This window comes from Apiospora marii (assembly GCF_038362585.1).
Source record: "Apiospora marii strain CBS 49790 chromosome Unknown utg000015l_segment0_segment0, whole genome shotgun sequence".
Taxonomy (NCBI): domain Eukaryota; kingdom Fungi; phylum Ascomycota; class Sordariomycetes; order Amphisphaeriales; family Apiosporaceae; genus Apiospora; species Apiospora marii.
The window spans coordinates 117,399-138,657 of record NW_027117386.1 but is presented as its reverse complement, the minus strand read 5'-3'; the positions used below and the strand labels follow the sequence as shown (position 1 = coordinate 138,657).

At 61.1% G+C, this 21,259-nt stretch overlaps 4 protein-coding genes across 4 annotated transcripts; 2 read left to right on the top strand and 2 right to left on the bottom strand.

The window, feature by feature from the left end:
• Window positions 1-448: 448 nt before the first annotated feature.
• Window positions 449-12,640, top strand: PG985_016379 (polyketide synthase; the record flags this gene model as incomplete). Its single annotated transcript, XM_066836145.1, has 5 exons — window positions 449-757; window positions 868-2,678; window positions 2,768-7,907; window positions 8,239-9,867; window positions 9,926-12,640. The coding sequence occupies 5 exons, from the start codon at window positions 449-451 to the stop codon at window positions 12,638-12,640; spliced, it is 11,604 nt and encodes a 3,867-aa protein (XP_066675896.1).
• A 1,077-nt stretch (window positions 12,641-13,717) lies between these two features.
• Window positions 13,718-14,722, top strand: PG985_016378 (uncharacterized protein; the record flags this gene model as incomplete). The annotated part of the gene is made up of 1 exon (XM_066836144.1): window positions 13,718-14,722. One exon carries the CDS (start codon window positions 13,718-13,720, stop codon window positions 14,720-14,722), a length of 1,005 nt encoding a protein of 334 aa, XP_066675895.1.
• A 336-nt stretch (window positions 14,723-15,058) lies between these two features.
• Window positions 15,059-17,171, bottom strand: PG985_016377 (uncharacterized protein; the record flags this gene model as incomplete). The annotated part of the gene is made up of 5 exons (XM_066836143.1): window positions 15,059-15,098; window positions 15,159-15,308; window positions 15,395-16,206; window positions 16,398-16,672; window positions 16,757-17,171. 5 exons carry the CDS (start codon window positions 17,169-17,171, stop codon window positions 15,059-15,061), a joined length of 1,692 nt encoding a protein of 563 aa, XP_066675894.1.
• Window positions 17,172-18,591: 1,420 nt separating this feature from the next.
• Window positions 18,592-20,115, bottom strand: PG985_016376 (uncharacterized protein; the record flags this gene model as incomplete). Its single annotated transcript, XM_066836142.1, has 1 exon — window positions 18,592-20,115. One exon carries the CDS (start codon window positions 20,113-20,115, stop codon window positions 18,592-18,594), a length of 1,524 nt encoding a protein of 507 aa, XP_066675893.1.
• Window positions 20,116-21,259: the final 1,144 nt, after the last annotated feature.

Sequence of the window (21,259 nt, the reverse complement as noted above, 5' to 3'; positions counted from 1 at the left end):
GGTTGTAGGATGGTTGTACACTTCTGGGGATCAGGATGACAGAAGCGTACCTGTATGGCCTCATGTACAGTCATATCTGCAATCTTGGGTGAAGATGGCGTCCAGGAAGAAGTATTATGTCTAGCAAACAGTGTTGCAAATACACCAGCCAGGGAGTAAACCAATAGTACTATTAACCAAACCACGATACTGGTGGTGAATTGGTTGCTTGGTTTGCCACACTGCCATCCATCCGACAGCTTCTCGATCGTATATATAGTATAGCATCGTCTGCACATGGCCTTGTACTCGAGAATCTGTTTGACAGGATAACCCTCTTCTCGACTCTTCAACCACGGACTTCATCTTTAAGAACCTCAGTGTCTTATCACCCGTTGTACTAACCGACAACGATTCAAAAGAAAACACTAGATTCTAATATCTTCCGAGCCAAAAAACATAAACAAAAATGGCCGCTACATTTGCCCGTGGCTTCCCCTTCCACCTCACCTCGGTGGGCACCACCCCGGCTGAAACGCCCGGTGAGACCCCCTTTGGCCAGACGCCGGGTGAAAGCCCCTTTGCCGGCTCCCCTCCCTCGTCGGCGACTTCTGTCTCGGCCGCCGACTCTGAGGAAGGGGCGCCCGCCGTCGCTGATCCCAGTGCCATCGTTGGTCTGGCGTTCCGCCTGCCGGGCGCCAAGACGATACCCGAGCTCTGGGACAACGTGGTGGCCAAGAAGGACCTGCAACGCAAGATGCCCGAGGACCGCTTCAACGTCGATGCGTTCTACCATCCCCAGGGCACCAACAAGGGCACCGCAAGTCTCTTCTCTTGTTTTTGTCACCTACCTCTGTCCTATAACCACACGTCTAACCTGAATTGCAGACCAATGCCCGCTACGGCTACTTCCTGGAAGACCAGACATTGAAGGAGTTCGACAACGAGTTCTTCCACATCTCCCGCAAGGAGGCCGAGGCCATGGACCCCCAGCAGCGGCTGCTGCTCGAGGTGGTCTACGAGGCGCTCGAGGACGCCGGGATCCCCCTGGAGAGCATCCGGGGCTCGCGGACGTCGGTGCACGTCGGCTCCTTCACCAACGACTACGGCGCCATGACGACCAAGGACCTCGAGATGTACCCCAAGTACAACGTGACGGGCGTCGGCAACGCCGTGCTCTCGAACCGCATCTCGTACTTCTTCGACCTGCACGGCCAGAGCGTGACGCTCGACACGGCCTGCTCCTCGTCCCTCGTCTGCTTCCACCTCGGCAGCCAGGGCCTGCAGCACGGCGAGGCCGACATCGCCATCGTCGCCGGTTCGGCCCTGCACTTCGACCCCAACGTCTACATCACCATGACCGACTTCAGCATGCTGTCGACCGACGGCCGCTGCCGCACCTTCGACGCCGCGGGGTCCGGCTACGTCCGCGGCGAGGGCGTCTGCGCCATGGTGCTCAAGCGCCGGAGCAGCGCCGAGGCCGCCGGCGACCGCATCCGGGCCCTGGTGCGCGGCACGGGCTCCAACCACGACGGTGCCAAGTCCGGGCTCACGCTGCCCAACGGCGCGGCCCAGGCCCAGCTGATCCGCCAGACCTACAAGGACGCCGGCCTGGCGCTGTCCCAGACCGACTACTTTGAGTGTCACGGCACCGGTACCAAGGCCGGCGACCCCATCGAGGCCAACGCCATCGGCAGCGTCTTTGCGCCCAGCCGCGACCGCCCTCTCTACGTCGGCTCTATCAAGTCTAACTTGGGCCACTTGGAAGGCGCGTCTGGCTTGGCGGGCATCACCAAGGCGCTCCTCTCGGTCGAGTCAGGCAAGATCCTGCCCAACATGCACTTTAACACGCCCAACCCGGCCATCGACTTCGAGGGCCTCAAGATCAAGGTGGCTACGGAGCTCATCGACTGGCCCGCCACGACCCAGGACGTCCGGAGAGCGTCGGTCAACTCGTTTGGTTACGGAGGCTCCAACGCCCACGTCATCCTCGAGAACTACAAGCCTACTGCTACGTCGATCCCCAAACAAATCACTTCGTCCAAGCTGGCGGTGGCGCCGCAGCCGCGTCCTTACCTGGTGCCCCTGACGGCCCACAACGACAAGGCGGCCAAGAAGCGCGTGGCCGACATCCTGCAGTACATCCAGTCAGGCCGCGAGAGTGACATCACCGCAGCCGACGTGGCCCACAGCTACAGCGTCCGGCGCACGATGCACCAGTCGCGCTCCTTCGCCATCGGCCGCGACCTCGAGAGCCTGGCCGAGTACCTCGAGAACCCCAAGCCCGTGTCCAAGTGGACGAGCCCGGTCGGCGAGGCCCCCCGCATCGGCTTCGTCTTCACGGGCCAGGGCGCGCAGTGGCACGCCATGGGCCGCCAGCTGCTGGAGGAGTCGGCCCTCTTCCGCCAGACCGTCGAGCGCTGCGACCGCGTCCTGGCCAAACTTCCCGACCGCCCCGAGTGGACCTGCAAGGGCGAGCTGCTCAAGTCGGCCGAGGACAGCCGGCTGGGCGAGAGTCTGCTGTCGCAGCCCCTGTGCGCGGCGCTGCAGCTCGCCCTCGTCGAGCTGCTCAGGGCCTGGGGCATCACCCCCGCCGCCGTGGTCGGCCACTCGTCGGGCGAGATCGCCGCGGCCTACGCGGCGGGCATCCTCAGCTTCGAGAACGCCATCATTTGCGCCTACTACCGCGGCCTCTACATGTCGCAGGGCTCCGGCTCCCCCTCCGCGGCGCCATGCTGGCCATCGGCATGAGCGAGGCCGAGGGCCAAGCCGTCATTGCCCCTTACAGCGGTCGCATCGCCCTGGCCGCCGTCAACAGCCCGACCAGCCTGACGCTGTCGGGCGACGAGGACGCCATCGTCGAGCTCCAGGCGAAGCTGGACGCGGACAAGGTCTTCAACCGCCGCCTCCGCGTCGAGCAGGCCTTCCACTCGCACCACATGGACCCCCTGGCCCCGGGCTTCAAGGACGCCCTGTCCAGGACGCCCGGCTTCCAGGCCGAGGCGGCCAAGGTTCAGATGGTCTCGAGCGTCACCGCGCGCGACTCGGGCGCCCGCGCCATGGACGCGGCTTACTGGGCCGCCAACATGTCCGGTCGCGTCCGCTTCTCCGATGCGCTGGCTGGGATCCTCCTCAACGAGGACGACGAGCAGAACATCGACATCCTCGTCGAGATCGGGGCCCACCCCGCCCTGAAGGGTCCCGCCCGCGACGTGGCCAAGAGCGTGGGCCTCGAGCTCCCCTACCTCGCCTCGCTGGACCGCAACGTCCCGGCCTTTGAGAGCCTGCTGTCGACGGCCGGACAACTGTTCACGCTGGGCTACAACGTGGATCTGGTCGCTGCCAACAGCGATCACTCGATCGACGCGTCGGGCCACTGCAGTATGACCACGGCCGGCACCCAGCTCCAAAACCTGCCCGCTTACCCCTGGGACCACGAGCGCCACTGGGCCGACACCCGGCCCATCCGCGACCACCGCCTGCGCAAGACCCGGCACACGCTGCTGGGCGTGCAGGTGCCCGGGTCGGCCAAGGCCCAGCCGCTCTGGCGAAGCTACCTGCGGCTCAGCGAGATCCCCTGGCTGGCGGACCACGTCGTCGACGACAAGGTGCTGTTCCCCGCCGCCGGGTTCGTGTCCATGGCGCTCGAGGCCGTGGCCGACATGGTGCCCGCCGACCAGACCGTCGGCGAGTTCCTGCTGCGCGACGTCGTCTTCAAGAACGCCCTCGTCCTGAACAGCGACGAGGCCGGCACCGAGGTCCTCTTGCAGCTGCAGCCCCTCGTCACCTCGGCCAAGAGCACGTCGGCCGAGTGGTACCGCTTCGCCGTCATGTCCTTTGGCGACCACGACCTCATGGTCGAGCACTGCCACGGCCAGATCCAGGCCAAGACGGCCCCCGCTCCCCGTGTGGCCGGCCCCACGACCGAGTCCTTCGCGCAGCTGCAGACCCGGACCAGCAAGCGCAAGAACGTCGACCTGTACTACTCGCACCTACGCCAGGTCGGCCTGAACTACGGCGAGCGCTTCCGGCTGCTGTCGGCGCCCGTCGAGAGCGGCGACGGCTTCGCCCTCGGGAAGTTGGAATTCGACCCGAGCCAGGTGGTGGCGTACCCGGGCGACGCGTGCATCCTGCACCCGACCCTGCTGGACGCAGCCTTCCACACCATCTTCGCCGCCATCGCCTCCATGTCGAGCCAGGGCCTGCGCGAGAGCTTCGTGCCCACCTTCATCCGCCACGCCGCCGTCTCGGGCCACCTGCTCCAACAAAAGGGCCAGAAGACGACCGAGGTGCGCCGCCTGTGGGCCGACTGCCGCACCGAGATGCCCGGTCTGCGCGTCGCCCACAACGACCTCCGCCTCTTCTCCGAGTCTGCTTCTACTTCGTCTTCTTCAAGCGGCGGCGAAGACCAGCTGATGGTCGACCTCAAGGGCCTCGAGATCACCGCCCTCGGCAACGACACCGCGACCCCCGAGTCCCAGCGGGCCGTCTTCTTCAACATCCGCTGGCAGCCCCTCTTCTCGCAGCTCGCCAGCCGGCTCCGCGACCCCGCGACGACCGCCGGCGGCGTGGCCGACGTCGTCGACATGTTCGCGCACGAGGTGCCCGACTCGGCCATTTTGTACGCGACCCCCGACGCGGGCTCCGTCCGGCCCGTTCTTGCGTCATTGGGCGGCGCCGCGGGGGCGCAGAGAAGGTTCAGGAGCTTTACGCCGTGGATGGCCGTCGACGATGCGGAGAAGAAGTACCTCGAGGCGACGTGGCCTGGCTTGATTGACTTTGCCGAGCCGCAAGAAGCTTCGTACGACCTCGTCGTGGTCAAGGACACTGCCCCTGTCAGCGATGTCACCAGCTTCCTCAAGCCCGACGGTTACCTCGTGGCCGAGAACGTCGAGATCGCGCAGCCCAACCTGAAGAAGGTCTTCAGCCTCCGCCACTTGGACTGCTACCAGCTGGCCGACGCTGCCACTAACACCATTGCCGCAGACGAGCCGTTGACTGTCATTGTTGCCCAGAACGCCTCCGAGAACACCCGTGCCATCGTTTCTAACATCACCAGCACCTACAATGGCCCCGTCGAGACCATTGAGTTCGGCCAAAGCCACGCCTGCCACACCGCCCAGGTCGTCGCGCTCGTCAACCTCGACCAGGACACCTTCTTCCACCAGGGCGCCGTGCAGGAGAAGCTCGCGCTCCAGGAGATGCAGAGTCTGGTCCAAGGCCCCGCCGAGAACGTGGTCTGGGTCACCAAGGACTCCACCGGCGACGCCGTCGCCCGTCCCGAGCAGGCCATCATCACCGGCCTCATGCGTACCATCCGCAGCGAGAACATGGACCTCCGCATCGCCACTTTTGACATTGACTCGCTGTCCGGGGCTACCGCAGATCACACCGCGTCCCGCGTCCTGCAGGTCCTCACCGACTGCCCCGGCGAGGACGAGCTGGCCGAGCGCGACGGCCTGCTGGTCGTCCCCCGCCTCCAGACCGACACGGAGCGCAACCTGAAGCTGCCCAACGCGGCCAACCGCGAGAACCGCCTCGAGCCCTTCCGGGGCCAGGGGCGCAACTTGGCCCTCAAGATCGGCAAGGTGGGCCTGCTCGACACCCTCGCCTTCGACGACGACGAGGATGTCGCCGACCCGGCCCTGGGCGACGACGAGGTCGAGATCGAGGTACGGGCCTCGGCGCTCAACTTCCGCGACATCGCCGCCTCCATCGGCATCATCGACGACTACCGCCTGGGCGACGAGGCCGCCGGCGTGGTCGTGAGCGTCGGTCCCAACGTCAATCCCGCCGAGTTTCAGCCGGGCGATCGCGTGATGCACACCCGGCCCGGCCAGGGCGCCCACCGCTCGCTCGTGCGGGCGCACAAGGCCTACTGCCAGAAGGTCGGGGACTCGATGGACTTTGTGACGGCCGCCTCCTTCTCCTGCGTGCTCATGACGGCCTACTACGGCCTCCTCGACACCGCGCGCCTGCAGCCGGGCGAGTACTGCCTCGTCCACGCCGCCGCCGGCGGGGTCGGGCAGATGGCCATCCAGCTGGCCCAGATGGTGGGCGCCAAGGTCATCGCCACCGTCGGCTCCCCCGAGAAGCGGCGATTCCTCACCGAGACCTTCGGCATCCCAGACTCCATGATCTTCTCTTCGCGCGACGACTCCTTCGTCGAGGGCGTCATGCGGGTCACCGGGGGGCGCGGCTGCGACGTCGCCCTCAACAGCCTGGCGGGCCCCCTGCTGCACGCGACCTGGCGGTGCATCGCCCCGCTGGGCCGGTTCCTCGAGATCGGCAAGCGCGACATCCACGAGAACACCAAGCTGGACATGGACCCCTTCCGCCGCAACGTCAGCTACGCCAGCGTCGACCTCATCACCCTCTACCGGCTGAGCCGCCCCGTCTTCAGCCGCGTCATGCGCGCCTCGTACGAGCTCGTGCGCGACGGCCGGGTCCAGCCGCCGGGTCCCATCCAGACCATGACGTACGGCCAGGCGCAGCGGGCTTTCCGCACCCTGCAGATCGGCAAGTTCTTCGGCAAGATCGTCCTCGTGCCCGTCGACGACGAGCTGGTCCCCGTCGCCCCCGCCATGTTCCGCGACGTGCCCCTTTTCCACGCCGAGAAGTCCTACCTCTCGGTCGGCGGTCTAGGAGGTATTGGGCGCTCGCTCTCCGAGTGGATGTTCCGCAAGGGCGCCCGGGAGATCGCCTTCCTGTCCCGCTCCGGCGACAAGTCGACCGACGCCAAGGAGACGATCCAGTGGCTGCGCGAGCGCGGCGTCAAGACGCACGTCTTCCAGGGCGACGTCTCCAACCGCGCCCACGTCGACGCCTGCATCGCGGCCCTGCGCCCCAACCTCGGCGGCGTCTTCCAGGCCGCCATGGTCCTCCGCGACCGGCCTTTTGGCCAGATGACGGCCCAGGACTGGACCCAGTGCGTGCACCCCAAGACCGTCGGCACCGCCAACCTGCACGCGGCCACCGAGAAGCTCGACTTGGACTTCTTCACTTGCTTCTCCTCGTCCTCCTCCGTCGTCGGCGCCGCGGGCCAGGCCAACTACGCGGCCGCCAACGCCTACCTCGACGCCCTCATGCGACACCGCCGCAACCGCGGGTTGGCTGGTACCACCATGAACGTCGGTGCCGTCGGCGATGTCGGTGCCGTCGCCGAAGACGGCGGTCTCGGCACCATCCTGCGCCGCATGGGCTACGACTTCATCAGCGAAGACGAGCTGCTGTTCCAGATCGAGGAGGCCGTCACCCACTCGAAGCGTCGTGCCTCTGTCGTCGGCAGGAGCGGCGTCGACGAGCACCAGGTCATCACGGGCATCAACACCCTCCGCAAGGACGTCTACTGGGCCTCCAAGCCGCTATTCCGCAACCTGTACGCCAACCTGGACCTGGCCTCCGACGCCAGCCATGGCAAGGGGACCAAGTCGCTGTCCGCGCTGCTCGCCGCCGCCGGCGACGTCGAAGAGAGGATCAACGTCCTGACGACGGCCTTCATCGACAAGGTCGCCGCCGTTCTCGGAACCCCGGCCGAGTCCATCCAGCCCTCGCAGCCCCTGACGGCCTACGGCCTCGACTCCATCGTCGCCGTCGAGTTCCGCAAGTGGTTCTCCACCTCGGCCTCGGTCGACGTCCCGCTCTTCGACATCCTGGGCGCCAAGTCCATCCGCGCCTTGACGACCAAGGTCAACGAGAAGCTGAGAACGGAGGCTTCGGCCGAGACCACCGACAAGGCTTCCTCGGGCAGCGGCGCCGCAGCCAAGACCGAGGGCCCCGCGTCCAACAAGACGGACAAGAAGAGCCGCGCGCCTGAGTACGCCATCGTACCTCGCAGCGGCGAAGAACCCGTGCCCCTGTCGAGCTACCAGACGCGCATGTGGTTCCTGCACAACATGCTCGAGGACAAGAGCGCCCTCAACTTCCGCGTCTCGTGCCACCTGACGGGCCAGCCCGACCTGCCGCTCCTGCAGGCCGCCCTCGACGAGTTCGTGGCCCGCAACCCCGTCCTGCGCACCCGGTAAGCGACTTTCGGTGTTTATTCGTTCTTAATCCAGTGTTTATTCCACGTTATCCCATTGTTTTATAAGGGAAAGAGTAACCGTTTACTCGAGCAATTCCCATTATTCCCTTTCAAGACATCTTGTTCACTCCAAAAAAGAGTAAATGCTAACGCCGAGAGTCGATAGGTACTACGAGGGCGACGAGTGCACCGAGCAGGCCCTCGTCCCGGCCTCCAAGACGCGCATCGCTTTCGAGGACCTCACCCGCGAGGCCGACCCCACCGCTGCTTTTGATTTATCCATCGAGCGCCTGCGCCAGGTCGAGATCGACATCGAGGAGGGCGAGTCGATGAACTTCTGCCTCTACCGGCTGGCCGACGCGGACTACCGCCTCGCCCTCAGCGCCCACCACATCGCCTTCGACAACGGCAGCACCAAGACCTTCATCGACCAGTACATGTCCCTCTACGACGCCCTCAAGAAGGGCCAGGACCTGTCCTCGGTCCCCGCCCCGCGCTTCTCCTACGCCGACTTCACGGTCTGGCACAACGCCCGCCTCCAGGACCCCGAGGTCCTCAAGGACATCGCCTGGTGGCAGGACAACCTGGCCGGCGCGCCCGAGGCCTCGGCCCTGCTGCCCTTCGCCCAGTCGCAGCGCGTCGAGGGCCGGTCCGCCGAGCGCCCCAGCGTGCACGCCTCGGTCGAGCCCAAGATCCTCAAGCGCCTCAAGCGGGTCTCCGCGATGGCGGGCGCGACCCCGTTCCACTTCCTCATCGCCGCCTTCCGGTCCTTCCTCTTCCGCTACACCGAGGAGGAGGACCTGACCTTCCTCATGATCGACGGCAACCGCCCGCACCCCGAAGTCACCGATACGATGGGCTTCTTCGTCAACATGATCCCGCTGCGCCTCCAGATCGCGGGGGGCCGCGGGGACGCTGCCTTCGAGACCGTCCTCGCCCAGTCGGCGCAGGCCGTCGTCGCGGCGCTCGAGCACAACACGGCCCCCTTCGACAGCATCGTCGGCGCCCTCAACCTGAAGCGCAGCAGCGCCCACTTCCCGCTCGGCCAGATCGCCGTCAACTACCAGATGTACGGCAAGCCGCCCGCCCGCTCGACCGCCGATTTCGTCATGTCCGACTTCGCCGTCCAGGACATCCCGACCCCGTGCGACCTGGCCCTCGAAGCCACCGAAGACCCCGAGCGCGGCCTCGAACTGAAGCTGCAGTACGACGCCGGCCTCTACGCCGCCGACGCCATGGCCCGCTTCCTTGAGAACTTCGCCGTCTTCCTGGGCGGCGCCGCCCGCGACCACCGCCAGCCCATGGATGAGATTGCTATGTGTGGGCCCCAGGAGCTGGCGTATCAGGAAGCCCACTGCTGGAACACCGAGGTGACTCCCGAACCCGAAGCCTGGGCCGGGAAATCAATTGTAAGCAAGATCCTGGATATCACCCACTCCCGGCCGCAAGCCACAGCCATTGAGACTAGCGACAGGGAGACCATCAGCTACGCCGACCTAACGCGACGCGCGGAGCGGGTCGCCATTGAGGTAGAACGGGCAGGAGGGAGGCCGGGCGGACTGGTCGGGGTCATGTTCCCGCCCGGCATCGACATGGTGGTGGCCATGTTGGGGGTGGCGTTTGCGGGTCGCGGGTATGTGCCGCTGGATCCGGACTTCGCCAGGGAGAGGTTGAGGCATATGGCGGCGGAGGCGGGGCTGCGGCTGATTCTGGTGCAGCCGGAGCTGGCCGAGCAGGCGAGGGGCCTGGCGGCGGCAGGGTGTAAAATTGTGGAGGTATCGGAGGAGAAGGACAAGCCGTCGCACGGGGTGTGGCTGCATCGGGAGACGGCGACCGACAACCCCTTTTATGTCATCTACACCTCAGTAAGTGTTCCCAGGCATCACCCCAATCGGTCGATGAACTACTAACAACATGATTCAGGGAAGCACTGGCAAGCCCAAGGGCATCGTCCTGAGCGAGTCCAACACCCGCGCCATGCTGATTTCGCACAACGAACACCATCGCTTCAGCCCTGATGATCGCATCCTCTTCCACAGCTCCATGGCCTTCGATCTTTCCGTCGCCCAGCTGTGGGGCGCCCTGACCTCGGGCGCCACGATGCTCCTCGCCAAGCGCAACGTCCGCAAGGAGCCTTCCGCCCTGGCCAGGTTCATGCGCGAGGCGCGGGTGACGGTGACCTACTTCCCGCCGACCCAGTTCGCGACGGTGCTCAGCGTCGGCCAGGACGACCTGAAGCAGTGCTCGACCTACAGAGACGCCATCTTCGCCGGCGAGTTCCTGCCGCCACGCGTGGTCCGGGCCATCTACGATCTCGGCATCCAGGGGCTGGTCATCAGCAACCAGTGGGGCCCCAGCGAGGCGACGGTGCAGACGTCCTGCCATAACCCAGCCTATCCCGCCGAGGACGCCACCAACGTGCCCATCGGCTACGGTCTGCCCAACTGTTCTCATTACATTGTTGACGCGCTGCTTCAGCCCGTTCCGGCCGGTGTGATTGGCGAGATCTGCCAGGGAGGACCTCAGGTAAGCAGAGGCTACATGGGAAGACCAGCCGAGACGGCTCGCGGCTTCGTGCAAGATGTCTTCGCGGGCCCCGATTATGTGGCCCAGGGCTGGACGACCATGTACAGAACGGGTGACCGCGGCCGATTCCTGCGCGACGGGCAGATGGAGTGCCACGGCCGCATCGCCGGCGACACCCAAGTCAAGCTCCGCGGGTTCCGCATGGACCTGGCCGAGGTCGAGAACGAATTCTACGCTGCCGCCAAGCGCCTTGGGTCCTCCGTTATCGTCGACGTGGTCGTCGTGCCCCGCGCCCTGAGCCCTGAGCTTTCGCCCGACAGCAAGATTGCGGCCACCGACTCCATGGACGAGCGCCAGCTGGTGGCCTTCCTCGTCACCAGCCGCGAGGTCGTCGACAACAAGGCCCGACAGGACCTGGTCAAGCAGCTGCACGTCGCGGCCTCGGAGCACCTCAACCCCTACATGCTGCCCAACGCGTACCACCTGGCGACGCAGCTGCCTTCTCTCAGCAGCGGCAAGCACGACCGCCTCGAGCTGCGCACGATGAAGCTGGACCCCGTGTTCCCCTTGCTGACCGGGCCCACCGAGCTGCCCGAGGAGGACCGAGTGGACCCCCAGGACGAACGCTTGCAGATCCTGGCCTCCGTCACGCAGGTCTTCCGCGACGTCCTGAAGCTCGACCCGAAAATGCACATTGAGCCCTCGCAGAGCTTCTTCGAGCTCGGCGGCCACAGCGTGCTGGCGTTGCGGGTCTTGGCCAAAGTCCGAACCACCTCGGGCCTGCGCATCCAGCCCAAGGACTTCTTCGCCGCGCCCACGCCCGCCGGGGTGGCCGCCATCGTGATCAAAGAGCGGGGCTTCGAGCCGTTGCAGTGGGAGAATGCCGGCGCGCAGGTCGACTGGCAAGCCGAGGCCAAGCTGCCCGAGACTTCCGAGTTCTACCCCTCGAAGCTGAAGACCAACAACAACGGCGCCAAGATTCTCTTGACGGGTGCCGATAGCACCGTCGGGCTCCACATGCTGGTCGAGATCCTCAACAAGGAACCCAGCGCCACCGTCATCGCCATGGGCACCGAGGAGCCATTGACCAAGGAGGCGCTGATTGCCGATATCGAGCAACACGGTCTAGGGGATGAAAAGACTCTTGCCGAGCGAGTTGAGTTCCTATCGGGCGCCCTTTCGATGCCCCAGTTGGGACTTTCGGCCGACGAGTTCACGGGTCTTCGCGATTCAGTCAAGTCTATCTTCCACTTCGGCAGCCGCGTCTCGCTGCTCAAGCCGCACAGCGAGCTGGAGCAAGTCAACCTGCGAGCCACCAAGGACATCATCCGACTCGCCGCCGGCGCCGGGCCCGACACGGCAATCCACTACCTCAGCACCTGGAGCGTGTCCCACCTGCAGGACTGGCGCACCACGCACCGCCTCGACCACCACAGCCAGCAAAAGGACGGTGCTGATACCATCAAGACGGAGAGGGCGCCTGACTTCTTCTACCCCGTCGGCTCGGACCTGGCCTACTTCAAGACGCGCTGGGCGGCCGAGATGATGATGGCGCAAGCCGCCAAGCGCGGGATCCAAACCCGGATCTACCGCGCCTCGGCCCTGTCCGCCGGCGACGCCGACGCGACCGAGGAGTCCAACTTCTTCGCGGGGCTGATGCGGGACATTGTCCAGACGGGCTCCGTGCCCGACCTCGGCGGCGACGACGGGCTGGACATGGACCTGGTGCCGCCGACGTACATTGCCCGCACCATCCACCAGATCGTCCGCAAGACCGAGACCAAGACCAATCAGAGCGGCGGCGTGTTCCACATCCGGAACCGCAGCCCGCTGTCGGTCCGCGGTCTGGTGGGGGCGCTGCACAAGATGGGCAAGGAGGCCCGGATCGTGCCGGCGAGGGAGTGGCACCGGCGGATCGAGAAGCAGGGGGCTTTGTACGCCGCGGTGGCGGCTGAGTATGTGGACATGGGACACAGGATCTTCTCGCTGGATGACAGCGAGACGAGGAGGTTGTTGGATGATGGGGATGATGAAGGCGCGGCACGTGAGGAGCTGTGCGAGCCGGTGGATGACCGTTTCATACAGAAGGTCATGAGCAGCCTGGGGATGTAGAGTTGTTTCATTTGTCACATGCATTTCATGGTTGGAGTTACTGGCGCTTCGGGGAAACCCAAAACCAAATACGAGAAAAGGAAAAAGGAAATAAGCAGGCGGAATACACGCGGAGGACATTTTTGGATATAAAGATTTATGAGGAAAGGGATATAGATTTCATTACAATAGATGCTTCGTTTCTCACGAAATTGAGACTCAAGACCTGGACCTCCAAACGCGTTGCTGTGTCTTGATGACAATGATCACGGAGCGCTGAAGACAAGAAGAGCATCAACCCGTTTCTCAGTGTCCATTGAGAGGACGCCTGGCCATTAGCGCTTAAGCGTCTGACAAGGTCGGTGGCTTCTGACTTTTGTGGCTGAAACCCCACTGTTGCTGCCTTAGGGGCTTGCTTACTCGCTAAAGCCGACAGACAGGACACCTTCAGCGACAGGAATCTGACCTCATCCAACAAGCAAAAACAAGAAACAACATCAAGAATCTTGACATCCCTCTTTGCACCATGATCTAAGAGCTGTTGCGACAAAACATCCCCCAGCTGGGGACACCAGTATTTGCACTGCTCCTTTCTGCAATGCCCTGGCTGCTACCCGATTCCCAACTTCTTTCTGCCTCGCTCATTGTCCATCCAACGGCCGCTTTGTCCGTGCCCGCCGTTCACCACTCTTTGAAACAATGGTTTTGTTTCTCTAGGCCACCAGACAGCATTCGCTATTCAATACCTTGCCAGCTGTGTTTGTCGGACTGTTTCTCTCGATTGTGCACTTTGGAGACAATAAAAGCCGCCGCATAATCACGCCCATTGAGTTTATTAGTGGTTTGGCCGACGTTGCAAAGAAACTGTCGTGTCAAAGATATCGGCCAACGAATTGCATAGGCATACACAGATCAGCTTGCATTGCAGCCAAAGCTCAATTCCCCACAGCAGCACAACTCGCTGCACTACCACGACCCTTGGATTCATATTCGACGACAAAAGAATCCAAACCCCGAAGTATAACGAGGCTGGTCTGAAAACCAATCGTTCGAGACGTTGGCGTTGAGTTATCACATCACATCACACTCCCTGCCACTATGCCCTCTCAACCCCCCGGCCATGAGCCCGTCGTCAAGGTCTCATCCCCCCTGCTCAAGGGCTACGTCTTCGTCCCCAAGGGCAACGTCTACATCACCGCCAACTGCCGCCGCCTGACCCAAGCGGCCAAGAGGACCGTGTATGCCGTCATCAACCACCGGCGGCAAAGCATCGGAATCCGCGTCCCCGCCGCCATCCACGCCCAAGTCGTGCAAGACGAGCGGGCCTCGCGCGCCGACCGGGCCAGCGCCGTAGAGAAGCGAGACGCGGCGCTCGAAAAACAGTTCCGCGAGGCTATTTTGAAACAGTTCCCCAAGACGCCCGCGGCCAGCGTCCCTCTCGTGGTCCAGCGCGCCATGCTCAAGGGCAGCCGCCGCGTAGGCCGCACCGGCAAGCTCGACATCGAGACCAAGGCCAGGCTGGCGGTGCGCGCCCACATCCGCCACACCCACACGGACTACGACGGCATGCTGAGGGCCAAGACGCACACCAAGAACCAGGCGCGCGACGTGGTGCTCGCCAAGATCGACGAGGTGGCCAAGAGCTGGGGCGGCAAGGTGGACGAGCATCGCCGCGGAGGACGTTATTCCAAGAAGCAGAGGAAGCAAGGGAGGGATGACAGGAAAAGAGGAAATGGTAATGACAAGGGGAAGGCGAAGAGCGACACCAAAAGCAGCGCCGCCGCCACCAAGCCGCGGGGGCAAAACATCGAGCAAGGAGAAAGCTCTTCTGGCCGGCGAAGATCCAGCCTGGTCAGGAACAGGTCGCCAATGCAAGTGAAGAAGCTACAAGTGCGACTAGCGAGGCGGGACAGCGGCGGAAGCAGCAATCCAGCCAAGACCCCGGCTCAGACGGGCACATCCTTGCGACCTTACACCATCGATTCTGACTCTGAAGAAGAGCTGGAGGACGACTACGAGAGCGATGAAAGCGATGGGTTCGAGTGGTGCGAGTCCGATGACGATGACGTGCACAGCGACTCGGAATGGACACCCGACGACTAAAGTACCGCAACAGGCAGGAGTGAAGGAAATATTACGAAATACTTGGGCGAAGGCTCTGTGTCAAACCATATGGTGGATTTGAAGTGCCGCAAGCGATGGACGGAATTTTGTTGATGCCAACAAAGTGGTGACGAGTACAACGTTGGACGGGAACAGAGATGGGAATAGACAAGCCCTATGAGGCTATGGATTGTAACGAGACGAGCAATTACTTGCTTGATGTACTGATATATGATACCCCGACCAGAATAGAGACTGAAGTACTGTGACCGCTTGCATTGTTCCCGTTGTGTGACGCCCCGCTGAACAACAACTCCCGATACGCCCACAAGTGTGTCAGCCGAACAGCACATCTAGTACCCGCTCGAAACGACTCCTGGGAAGAGATCAGCTGAATGGCACATTATGAGAGTGAATAAGGAACGGTGTTACTCACTTAGCCGGAACAACCACGAAGTTTCTTGTGTACTCTTCAATGCCCGCGAGGTCCTGCACGAGGTCCGCCTCGTGGGGCTTGACGAACTTGGTCCTGTGGACAATCTTCCACCCCACGTATAGGACGGGGCAAATGAACAGCATCATGTACCTAGAACAGTTCAAACAATCGTACGTCAGCAATTGAACACTCCTATCTAGATGGATAATGAATAAGAGAAAAAAGCAAAAACTCACGAGAACAAGAAGCTAGGCACATCCCACTTCCCCGGCAAAAACACCGTGTACCCGCCCATCCACGCCATGACGAACGTCGCCACGAGCGCATACCACGCCGCGTACGGCTGCCCGAACCCGCGGTACGGCAGCGACGCCCGCGGAATGCCTTGGGCGCGGAGGGCGCGGTGGAAGCAGAGGTACGTGACGCACATGACGCTGAAGTTGATGAGCTGCGACGCCGTCACCAGCGAGACGAACCAGCTGAGCACCGTCGCGGAGCCCTCCGACACCTGCAGGAACGAGAGCAGCGAGATGAGCAGGACGACGGCGACGCTGTAGATGGGCACGCCGTTGCCGAGGCAGACGGTCAGGAAGCGCGGGGCCTTGCCCTCGAGGGCCAGGCCGAAGAGCGACCGCGAGGCGCAGTAGACGTAGCTGTTGCCCGCCGAGAAGGCGGCCGTGAGGACCATGGCGTTGACGATGTGGGGCAGCACGGGGATCCCCAGCCGGCTCATGGCAATGACATAGGGCGAGGCAGCGGCGCCGGGCTTGTCCTTCTCGAAGGCGTCGGCCATGGTGGCGTCATTGTAGGGGACCAAGATGCCGACGCACAGGGAGCCGAGCATGAAGAAGGTCGTCAGTCGGTAAAAGACGGCATTGTAGGCGCGCGGCATGACGAAGCGCGGGTTCTCGGCCTCGCCCGCCGCCATGGAGACGTAGTCGGGTCCCGCGATGGTGAAGGAGGCCTGGATGAGGCACTGCAGGAACCCCATGAAGCGGCCGAGGTCGCCCGAGTGGTAGAATGTGTTGAACGAGCCCGGGTTTTTCCACTGCACGTCGATCAAGAGTCATTAGCAAGTGTGATTATGCAGGGAGAAGACATGACTCAATTGAGCCGCAGCACATAGGCGCAACTGAGGGTGTTGACCAACACCCAAACCCAGCATTCAACAAACGAACCACAAAGAAGGGGGCAAAAGCCAAAAATCGCGATCAAGTTCAAGTCACGATGTATACGTACATAACGGAACCCAAACCGGTCATGTTGGGGATTACCACCAAGCATCACAATGAAGGTGAAAATGATGAGGCCGATAATGAGCAAGACCTTGCCGAGCGCAGCCCAGAACTCACTCTCGCCGTACCATTTCACGGCCAGCAAATTGATCAGAGCGTACAGTGAGATCACAATCGAAATGATGGCGGCGGTCGGGACTGCTTCACTCCAAAAGTGGATGATGACATTGCATGCAGTGATCTCAAAGGGAACCAAGGCAGCTTCAAAGATGAAGAAATCTGTGTCAAGTAAAAGTCTCATATCAGTAACAATCGCTCACATACACATCACAATTCAGCACTAGGATCAATCATAAAACCTACTCCATCCAGCAGCGAAGCCGAAAGCCTCGTCGACCCAGCGGCCCGCAAAGCGAATAAACGGCGACGAGATGGGCAGGTACGTGACCATCTCCGCCATGCACAGGGTGACGGACAGGATTACGGAGCACCAGAGCGTGAAGGCCAGGAACAGGCTGGCCGGGCCGCCCTGGAGCAGGCCCTTGCCGATCTGGACGTAGAGCGCGGTGCCGATGGTGCCGCCAATTCCGATGAGCTGGATGTGGCGGGATTTTAGCTTGCGATGCGTCTGGTCTAACGCGCTGCCCACAGACACCGACGGGATCCGACCCGCCGGCGCCCCGAACTCGACGTTCTTTTCTGCGTCCGAGCCATTCGAGGCCGTCGCATACTGGGTCGACGGCGAGCTCTTGGCGTAGTCAACGCCGGACGAACTCATGGTGCAAGAAGAGGTGAGGCGCGCGGCCACCGGCTTTTGCTAGACCAGGCTGCGGCTAATTGGCTTTGGCGGTGGGAAGTATTAGCGGAAGGGCTTGGGCAAGCGCATGCAGTTGCGAAGTTCGTCTTTGGGAAGATCGGACAAAGGGAGATTTACTAGAGAGACAAGACGCCGCCGAGAACGAGAGCGAGAGAAAATTGGCTCGGTAACGGATAGGGTGGGTGAGAACATGTTTCCACTGCTGACGAAGACGCGGCCAAGGTTTTAAATAACTGCACAGTACAGTAGGGCTGCGTAACTGGGTCGGTCTGCAATCGGTGCATCCATGCTGTGCAAGGCGAGATCAGATAGAAAGTGCATCGGTCAGAGGTCCTTCCAATTGGCAGATAGCGCCTAGCATATGTCAATCCCGTAAGTGGTGCATCGCCAAGCTGATTCCTAACGAATAATAAGTATGGGGGCCGGGGGACCCTGGCTCGCCCGGCTGCGCGGGGCTCGGACGGACTGGACTGAACACTTGGGCCCAAGTCGTGAGACATGCATGGGTAAGCATCCTTCGACTTTCCCAATCGCCTACCGAGTCGAGGCAGCTGGGCGAGGCGAGGGTCCGGGCTGATAGCCTTTCTTCAGTCGCCTGGAACTGCGGCCAGCCGCGCATGGGTACTGGACGATAACTGGATGGCATCTTGTACAGCCGAGGTGGGTGCATTTCCAAAAGTGGGAAAATCGACAGAGTTGTCCATAGTGGCTTCTTGTCTTCTTAGTCCCCGAGGATCTGTGGCGTGACCATGGGGTTTCACAGCGCTAGGCGTTTACTGTCCTTATCAGCTAACCGGTCGGTGGTGGCGCACGGCAGCGGTTGAGGCTTTTTTCAGCGCTGCCGCTCTTTGGGTGCGAGTCTGCCTCGGGTGTGCTGGAAGCTGAGCCTGACCGAAGCATGACGTATGCGGTATTGATGTGCAGCCTGAATGAACTGGGAGGCAACTGAGGAGGGATAAAAATTATTCGCTTCAAGTATAGCGTGGAACATAACGTATATCATCGCTGCTCAAATTGCCATAAATGATCCGAGGCAAAAACACGCCAGATTGCCGGGCGTCGATTTGTCCAAGAAACGGGGAAAAGTTGCGTGGTCTAGAACCACCGGCAGGCAGCGTGATAAAAACGCCGGGCGCCAGTCCAATTGCGTGGGGGGAGGGCGAGAGAGAGCTTGTTTGAAAACACACTTGGCCGCATGCAGGAAGAAATGGCAACAAACAGCTGCTGCGCATTTCTCGGCATGCTTGGCTCGGAAGGTCCGATCATGATCATTGGATCGCCTCGACATTTTGACTACCCTTGAGCCGTCGCGCAGTCCTTTTACTGGTCCTTTGGTAAAGCCAAGAGCAATCAAGCTGCTGATGGTGCTGTGCGCAGGAGCTCAATCATCGCGAGCCCGACCAGATTCGTAGATTGTGTCTGTCCTTGTTTTGAGTACGTCATTGACGTTGCTGCTGACAACGTTCGCAAATTGGACAGAGCGGAAAAGAATGCCCAACTCTTGACTCGTGAACCAGCTGGCGCGGTCCATGTTGCCAGATCCCAGTACGACGTACTCATCATCAACAACGGTCAACTTCAGATGAGATTGCACAGGCTCTTCAGCAATCCCTTTCGCCTGAACGTCAGGGCGAAAGTATGCGATCCGGAGACGGCCCAGTCTGGGTCTGCCAGCCTCCAAGTCAATGTCGGGGTTCGTTGCCAGTGCATCATCGACCTGAGGTTGCGTCAGAGATGAGGTAGAACCTTTGAGGTTATGGTAGCGCCGAATGAGAGACTTGAGGCAGCGGCTTGTGGTGGTGCCGGCAGTGACGATTTGTTCCACCAACATCATGTTTTTGCCAGTGACAATGGTGACATGGACGCCTCGGCCCAACGCCTGCAAGATGCCATCCATTACGGAAGCCGAAGTCAAATTGGGCGTCTGGATATAGATGGAATGATGGGCCATGTCGAGCAGGCAGCTGACTGCGACATTCAATGGCGTCAATGGAGGCTTTGGATCGTCCATCCATGGGAACGGCCGAAAACATGGGTTCTGGTGATGGGACGAGGGCAGCAAGGCGGTTGGGATGGCGTCCATGGATAGAGGTGCAAAGCGACTGGCGGGGCTTTGTATCACATTCAGCCAGGACGGGACGATTTCAGGCGACAGCGGGCTGGTGTCGTTATCGGCCGGTAGGACGGGCAGATCGCTTTCCCAGACGCTCTGGTAGAATCGCATCAAGCCCGAGACGGCGCTCCCAGAGATGTCGACGCAGCCTTCGAGCCATGGTTCCCAGCTCACGTTACAGCTGGGGAGCCAAGCGCGCTGGCGGTCGACCACCACAAACTTGGGGTGCATGACGCTGAAGGGAAGGAAAAACAATGTCTTCACTTGGAGGTCGATAGCCCCGGCCTTGAGTGCCTCGGCCGCGGGCAGACCCAATTGAGAGGGCCAGGTATGCGGCGGGTAGACGTAGCCATCCTTGGAGTTTGGGTGGAAGAGCTTCTGGAACAAGGACCGCGAAGAGAAGCAAATGCGGATCCGGAGAGGCTCAATGGGAGCACCTGACTGGCTGATGAATCGTTCCCTCTCTTGTGCGAGTTGGGCAATGGTGTTGCACAAAGCCGTCAATGTGTCGGACTTTGCCCAGAAGCAGGTCACCAGAATGATTTCTCGACGGGCTTGGAGAATCGCAGGCAAGATGGACTGGGTGTAGATTGATGCACCGGTCCCGAGCTGAAAGGAATGTATGTGAGATGTGGTGACTAATGTGCCAGCTTCTGCGCCTTGGTCTGCTGCATCGTGTCGATGGTAGTAGTCGGGAAATTGTGTTTTCCTGGTGTCCCGAAACTTGGAGTCGCCATTGTGGTCGAGGTGGTATCTCCAAGGCGCGACAAAGGCTTCCAACGCAGCACTCATTTGGTGGCAGGTGCAGAAGGTAATGGCGGGGGCACAGCACAATAACAACTGAGTCTTGATGTCTTGAATATGCAATCCTAAAAGTAAAAGCAATTGTCGCAACAGATTTTGTATTCGCTCATGTCAGTTGGCAAGATATCTGGGGTGACTGGATGTCGGCATTGATGTTTCGATATGACGACGCGTGTTCCCATTTTGGCACTGCCCTGATGCTTGAATTGGCAAAGCGCTACTGTTGGCGGCGGCCCACTGTGCTACGGCGCCTAGCGATTGGAACCAACTAGAGCGAAAACGGGCCGTGTTGGGACGGCGCCCAGCATGTCGGGACTCACAGGCGGCCACCACCAATCATGACATAAAATTTGCTTTTTCTTTCAGGCAGGTATGTATGTACTTAGATATCCTGCTGTCGTATGCCGAGCACCAACTGACTGTTGCGATACTTCCTGTATATGGACGGATACTTGGGTCACTCGAGTAGGCTCGTACAAAGCACCATTCAAACTTGCACCCACCGAGGGGGCCAATTGGCAAGTGCTGAACCGATGGATGGAGTGAATCCCTGGGTTTACCTGATCGATCGCTACCGAGGCCAGGGCACTCCCGGAATCTGGGGTATATGGGTTAACTGAAGAAACAACAGATGCCGACCTGCGACAACTATATTGGTAAGCGACTTTCGGTGTTTATCCCTTCCTGTTTATAATGTTTATTCCACGTTAATCCAGTGTCTCACGAGGGATGGAATAACCACTTATTCCAAAAATCCCACTATAGTAAATGCTGACACCGAGAGTCGGTAGGAATTGTTGCACTGTGTTCTCGCACGTACATTGACAACTTCCAAATTCTCAATTGGTATTCCTCGGATTCATGCCAAGCCTCCCTGACAAAAGCAGAAGACTCAGAAACAGCAGATGACCCTCAGAAGACATAAACTCAAAAACTGTTCACCAGATTCTTCCATTTTAATGAGTTTGACGGAAACTTGTCTTCATATACCAATGCCGATTCCACCAGTGCCACGTTTTCAACGAACCTCCCAACAAGTTGACACATCACGTTTTCATCAAACAATAACAGCAGAGCACCAGCCACTGTTACTCTGCTTTCCATCGGGGAACCTCAAAGTGACCACTTTCAC